Source organism: Pinus tabuliformis, chromosome 8, assembly GCF_031772625.1.
Source record: "Pinus tabuliformis cultivar Carrire ecotype Pingquan chromosome 8, CPIR1, whole genome shotgun sequence".
Taxonomy (NCBI): Eukaryota; Viridiplantae; Streptophyta; class Pinopsida; order Pinales; family Pinaceae; genus Pinus; species Pinus tabuliformis.
In genome coordinates this window covers 1,870,485,739-1,870,493,431 of record NC_142294.1, presented here as the reverse complement: position 1 = coordinate 1,870,493,431, position 7,693 = coordinate 1,870,485,739, and the positions used below count along the sequence as shown (strand labels likewise).

Genomic DNA, 7,693 nt, shown 5'->3' with positions numbered 1-7,693 from the left:
CTCATGATATTGGCCTATGTTATTATAACAAAAGCTATTTACAAATCAAGAATCTTCATTTTATTAACAATAATTTATTAGATCTTTTATTATTAACCATAATTTATTAAATTTAATTGTTTATTGTTCAATTTAAATATCATATAATTTTGAGAGGTTGATATATACTATATATCTGAGAGTATATATCAACTTGTCTAGATAACATTCATCAAAGTCTTTATGATGAACCAAACTTAGTAGACTTGCCTAGATCAGAATATTTGACAAGTTGATATATACTATATATATCTAAGAGTATATATCAACTTGTCTAAATAACATTCATCAAAGTCTTGATGATGAACCACACTTAGTGGTTCAAAACATGTGGACTCAAGAATTTGAAATATGATTTATCTGAAAATTTATTTCTCTTAATAAAAATCTCCATAATTAAAAATCTTGTCACATATTTTCTAAAATATATATGTTTAACATATATATAATTTTTTATAATTATTAATGATAACTTAAATTAAATTAAAATTATCATTTAATCAATTTATATGATTTTTTTAATAAAATATTTTATGATAAATTAATATGTATAAATATTTATCGATCATTTAATTATATAAATACACTGCTGCTAATAGATATACATACGAATACACTATGGATATGCTAATAAATATAAAGTATAGTTTATTTACACCCTAACTTTCAATGCTCAGTTATCTAAATCTGAAGATAAAATCACCACCCTGTAAATGTACAACCATATGAATTTCATATTGCAGCTGTATAATCACATCCAGTGGACAAAATTTATTTTCTCTGAACAATACATGTCAAATGCATTTATCAAACATTGGGAAACATATCTATAAACATTCAGAACAGTAAATGCTGCAGCAGCCATCCTTAATTGAGTCGATTGTCATTTTCTTGGAATATTTTGGAATCAACTGTAATTTTTTTAACTCACTTCTTTGTATTGTCCCAATCAACAATCCAGCAAGTTCAACAAGTTGCAACCATAATGCTAATTTAAATAAACAACTGACTTGGAAGGAGGTCCTTCTCTAGAAAGACCAGAAACTAAATTGAAGGAAGTCCTTTACCTTTAAATTTAAGATCAAAATTTGCATCGCATAAACAAAACAAAGAAACTAATTGGAAGAAGATCCTCTGACAAACCAACAACCTAATTGGAAGAAGATCCTGCTAGAAAACAGCTTTTCCATTCAGATACCTGCAAATTCAGCCGTTTCACTTTTCCATTATCTCATATAAAGGAGAGCTCCAGTCAGGGGATTGATTTTTCTTATAACCTTTCCATGCTTCCCACCAGATCATGAACCTGCTTCCTGCCGAGAAAACATCTGAAGAAATGCTCAGAGCATTTTCCATCTTTGCCACATACTCTTCAAACTTTTCAAGATTTTTTAGGCTCTGGTGTTGGTGTTGACCTTGTTTCAGATTTTCCAGGTCTTTCCAAGCCTCTTCTACATGCGCCCAAAAGCATGAGTCCGAAGCCTCTTCTACATGCGCCCAAAAGCATGAGTCCGAAGTGAGGGATGCACGCTCTCTGCGACGTCTCTGCCCTTTCGAAATGCGAGTTTTTTCTTTCTCTTCCATCCATTTCTCAAGAACTATATGACGATTAGGTCTTCCATCTGAAAGATAGTTACCATTGCCGTTAAAGCGATAATAATGTGCAATATCCAGAGGCTCTACAAATCTTCTGTATGTGTTGCCAGCATTTATACCACTCAATCTCTGCCATAGTACTTTGTTTTGGCTTACTTGAACAGCTAACTTATCAACATTTGTGATATACTTGTTTTCAATTTCCCCAGCTCTGCGTAGGGCAAGCTGCGCTTGATCATTCTGGGCAAAGTTATCAACAAAATTTCATGCAGCAATTAGCATGCTGAAATGTAGAAACTTAAATTCAAAAATACAGACAAGAAAATACTATCCTATAATTTTATATAATAATAATGTATGAGATTCTTTTACTATGTAAGATAAAGGATTCAATCTTGGTGTAGGAATTTGAATGTTGAAGTTAATAAAGATGTACATATTTTACTCAGTCAGATTTGAATTTATGAATTTTTTTAGAGCAATTACATATTCTTAATTATTAAATCCATTAAATTATACAAATAACAGAGTTAAAAAATTCAAAATGACAATTCCTTCTCTACATATCTTGATATATGACGAAGTAAAATATTTTATAAAATACTCCATCCACCCTACCTCAAACCATTAAATCCACTATACATACTTTCAAAACATTTCAAAAATATTTATTAATATGATTCATGAAAACTAACTAAAAAAACATAAACATTATATGAGATGTAATTGTGTATTACCTGAGCTCCAACACCAGTAGCTTCTAACTGCACTGAAATTCCCATGTCGTAAGAAAATTCTGAATCAGGATTAAATGCAAATTTTCTCCCATTTTGGAGTTTTCTATGACATGTTTCAAAACCGAAGCATTCACTATATGCTCTGAAAAACAGTCCTCTACTGTAATATCCGAAGGATTTTCATGGCTCTGCATTGTCAAATGAAGCATCTTCAAAACGGTGTCAGAATTGTCAACACAAGCTGCGCCATGGCTTGAGCAGAACATGTAAGTGCCAACAGGTCTGTATGGGCTTCTCTTTGTGATCCTGTCCGACCACTTTTGAGAATCAAACACATAGCTTGAAGTATACGGCAGGACATAACTAAGAAGAATCCTGCAAGCGTCTTGAATAGAAGAATATGGGACTTTGCCATCCCAATAGGGCACAATAGCAGTCAAAGGCGCAGAAATTGCCTCAATCAGTGCAAGGAGCATCCGAGGAACAATGTCATGCTTGGAAACCACATGGCAAAAGTTGCCTCCCCAATTCTCACGGGCAACTGCTTCAACAAGTCTTTCATCTCCGACCAGAGGGCAACCAAATGTGATACAAAAGGAAGAGATTTGCCTTATCCTCTTTTCCAGGAACCACAGTGTAGCCAAGGTTGCAACTGCCCCTCCCAAGGAATGACCCACAAATATAACGGGTTTGAGTTTTCTTTGTCTGCAGTCCGTAGAAGCCTGTAACTGATCGATCTGGAATACATCAACACAATGTTACTTTTCCCTTTGAAATTCAATAATTTCATCTATGATAACAGAAGTAAACCCTCTTGGTGTGAAATCGATATTACTTTTGACAGGTGTTTTTAGATAAATCAATTTACCTTTGCTTGGAAATCTGTTTTCTCCATAATATCCAGGAACAACTTAAGAGCTCCATGATGGACTTGGGCTGGTTTATCATCGTAACCCTTGAGGCAATCCGAGAATACCTGGTTGTTTGTTTCTATATTCCCCTCTCCATCGATGAAACTTTCAATTCCGAGAAATGATGGGAAGGCAATATATGCAACGCCTCCATGCTCCTTCACTTAGAGACTAGAACTCTCTAAATTATTTGCACGATCTGACTCCTCCCAAGCATTGAACAGTATTTCGCATGAAGCCAGAAAAGCTGCAGTCTCCTGACCAACAGTGAACCTGCAACAACATATGAGTAAATTGGCACCGTAAGGGAAACCGAGTATGGATCCCTCAAAATTTGGAATTCTGTACATAAAATTTTGCACATTTTTATGAATCAGGAGATAGGGACGACATGACCAGATTCAACAAGAATAAATAATGCCTTCATTATCTGAGATGAAGATAAAAAAAATGTGACAATGAAAAACACTATATAAGATTACATATACAACCCGGACTTCTCAACAGGATAACTGAGGTGTCTATCACACTGAAACAACTTAACTTGCCAAATACTGCAGATCAAGAACCAGATTATTGCATCTGCCATTACTGGACAGGATTAACTCACAATACTAATACCAAAGCTGTCCTCCCCTGCCTACACCTCAGGAAGATTAATACCCATACTATTCAAGGGGAAAGCCTCCTAAAGCTTAGCGGGGAAATGATGGACCTAGAGCCTGCAATTGATGAATGGGTAATTTACAATGAAAAAACACTATATAAGATTAAATATATAACTGACCTTCTAAACAGGATAACTGAGGTGTCTATCACACTGAAATCACTTAGCTTGCCAAAAACTACAGATCAACAACCAGATTATTACATCTGTCATTACTGGACAGAATCAAACTCCCATTACTATACCACAGCTATCTTCGCCTGCCTACATCTCAGGAAGATTAATACCCGTACTGTTCAAGGGGAAAGCCTTCTAAAATTGGCTGGTAAATGATGGACCTAGAGCCTGCAAAAGATGGATAGGTAATTTAAAATGAAAGAACACTATATAAGATTACATATACAAACTGGGCTTCTAAACAGGATCACTGAGTTGTCTATCAAATTGAAACAACTTAGCTTGCCAAAAACTGCAGATCAACAACCAGATTATTGCATCTGCCATTACTGGACAAGATCAAACTCCCATTACTAATACCACAAGTGTTCTCCCCTGCCTACACCTCAGGAAGATTAATACCCATATTATTACCCATACTGTTCAATTGGGAAAGCCTCCTAAAGCTTAGCTGGGAAATGATGGACCTAGAGCCTGCAATAGATGGATGGGTAATTTATAATGAAAAAGCAATATATGAAATTACACATACAAACTAGGCCTCTAAACAGGAGAACTGAGGTGTCTATCACACTGAAACCACTTAGCTTGCCAAAAACTGCAGATCAACAACCAGATTATTGCATCTGCCATTAGTGGACAGGATCAAACTCCCATTACTAATACTACAGCTGTCCTCCCATGCCTAGACCTCAGGAAGATTAATTCCCAGACTGTTCAAGGGGAAGCCATCCTAAAGCTTAGCTGGGAAATGATGGACCTAGAGGCTGCAACAGATTGGATGGGTAATTTCCAACGACAGAGACCAAGCTCAAAAAATTTATATTTTAAAGATCACAAAAGTCCATTTTTTTATCCCAAAGTCACCCTAAACTTCTTTAAGAAATTCAATCTTCGTATACCAAAAAGTTTCCCGCTGATTTATTTATCAAAATGTAAAGAAGACAACCATATCCTCATAAGAAATTATGGAAAACAAAATACCAATCTTCATATACCAAAAAGTTTCCAGCTGATTTATCAAAATGTAAAGAAGACAACCATATCCTCATAAGAAATTATGGAAAACAAAATCCCAAGCTTATCCTTACAGTGGGGTAGATGAGTCTTCTTCCGTGGTGAGCAATTGTTGCTTGCTTCGATTTGTTGCGCACTGGCGTTGGATTTAAGCGCTGAATGTTGCCCATATAATAATTCATAATGGGTACCGGTCGTTCCTGACACTGAAAACAGGGAAAGACCCAAGAAAGAACAATAGAAGACTTTGAATGGGTATGCAGTGTGGAAACTGTATTTGTCACTGTCAAATACAGTGATTGTCATCGCTCTGTTTAAGCGAAGCAATGTGAAAAGGTTGATTATCCACACTTGTCTGGTACCAATAGTAAAGGAGCCCGGAGAGCCCTGATGAATGAATTATATTTAATTTTTTAAAAGAAGTGCCCATGTTCTCAGTTTCTGTGGAAAACCAAAGGAAAAAGAATGGTCAGCGAGTTCCAAGAAAATGCAGTAAGATAGTGAGAAAGAGATTCCAAATATTTTTTTTAATTGGAAAATGCTTATTTTATCGAAGTAATGCTTGTGTCACGATATTTTGTTTACTGGAAAATGCTTATTTTATCGAAGTAATGCTTGTGTCAGATATTTTGTTTACTGGAAAATGCTTATTTTATCGAAGTAATGCTTGTGTCACGAAACCTGTACTCGATTTTTTAATGCTAAACAATTGTAAATGTATAATTATTAGAGGTATGTTTTAAATAAATATACTAGTAATATCAACCTCAATAATAATGACCATGTTTATTTTCTATCTTGCCATGGCAGCTCTTATTTGATTAAAGGATAGAAGTGACTTATTAGTAATATATTTATTATTGCGAAAAGATTTTATATATATATATATATATATATATATATATAAAAACTTATATATATTAGTATGGAGGAATAATTTAATAATTAAAATTTGAATTATTCTTCTAAACTAATTAAAAAAGTTACTACACATTTTATTAGCCAAATTTATTATTATAAATATTTATTTTCAATATTTTTTAATTAAAATTTAAATATTAATAATGAAAATTTGAATGAAAATTGTTTGGCCGTTTAAACCACTCCACCAAAACCATACAAATTCAATAATTTTGATTAAAAAAAATTGTGTTATGGATAGTCATATTGAAATTGGTCCCACATAATTTTGATTGGAAAGAAAAATTTAAAATAACTTACTGATTTTATTAGCCAAATTTATTATTACAAATATTTCATTTTAATATTTTTTATTAAAATTTGAATTATTCAAATTTTATTTATATTACAGCTTACAAAAACAAATATGAATTTCATATAATCTAAAAATGCAAATATTCTTAAAAAACACTAATATTCCTAAAAAAAACCTAAATTATTTATCAATCTATCAACATATCATAATGCTACAAGACTTTACTAAATAAATAAATATATCCAATCCTAAAATTATCTCTAGAAATTAAGATATTTTCAAAGTTAAAACCAAAAATTAATTAGCCAACAACTTAATTATCATACTCAAATTTTATATAAAATTTTTGCATTAATATTGCCGTGCGTCCGTCCTCTCAATAATATTGCAATTATTAAGAGTTCTGATAATTAAAAACCATTAATATTTTTCTGTGAAAAATGTACAATTAACACAATCTAAGAGGGGGAGATGGATCGCACGCGCAAAGGGCTGGGCTAGGGTTTCTCCTCGCGCATCTTCTGCGGTTCGTAGCGGCTAAGGTTCGATAGCACTCCTCGTCTAGGCACAACCGCTACGGTCACGGATCAGGAACTTACAGCTGCAGCATCCCCATCGTATTCTTCACCTGTCATTTTCGGTCGCCGACAAAGTGATAGTTATGGATGACATGGAAGCAGTGGATTACTCGGCGGATCCCTCGCCGGACAAAGCTATTTCTGGGAACCCTAGTTTTGCCCCTCGCTCGCAGTTCACGCCTTCCACATCTTCAACTGTTCCTGCGCGCATACCTTCCCGGTCCTCCGACTCGCTCGCAGTTTATCACTCCATTCCATCATCCGCTGGAGCATATCCCATCGAATCTCCGCCATTTGAAGTCCCTCCGCTCTCGCCGGGTTCTCTGCAGTTCTTGGCCTCACATACACCTCCCTCGCCCTCATTCGATCCACAGGCTCCGCCCCTCCTTTCGGTGCCTTTCCCCCCGACGGCAGCTCCTCCTGCATCACACCCCTCAGTTTCGAGAATCCGCCCATCTGGATGTTTTGAAACTCCTACGGTCGTTATTCACCCCACAAATCCCCCATCCCGGGAAGGCATTACAAATCCACTGGTGGATCATCCGTCGGCTCCCCGCTCCGGCGAAAAGAAGGCAAAGTGTGTTAGGTCTACGACAAGGGACATCTCCATCAAATTCGACGAATCGAAGCCGCTCGGTGACTATATGGACATTGCAAACACTGTGTTGGTAGGGCACGTCAGGGGTAGAACATATTCGAGGCAGAGGCTCAATCTATGGGTAAAGGAGATCTGGGGCGGAGTGCTTTTTGACCTA

The 7,693-nt window shown here is 35.4% G+C and overlaps 1 protein-coding gene across 1 annotated transcript; it reads right to left on the bottom strand.

Moving 5' to 3' along the window:
• Positions 1-1,642: 1,642 nt before the first annotated feature.
• LOC149243816 (protein EDS1-like) lies at positions 1,643-6,995 on the bottom strand. Its single transcript, XM_089371318.1, has 4 exons — positions 6,960-6,995; positions 3,241-3,441; positions 2,373-3,109; positions 1,643-1,875 (listed from the first exon to the last, which is right to left on the bottom strand). The coding sequence occupies exons 1-3, from the start codon at positions 6,993-6,995 to the stop codon at positions 2,396-2,398; spliced, it is 951 nt and encodes a 316-aa protein (XP_089227444.1). The 3' UTR covers positions 1,643-1,875; positions 2,373-2,395.
• Positions 6,996-7,693: the final 698 nt, after the last annotated feature.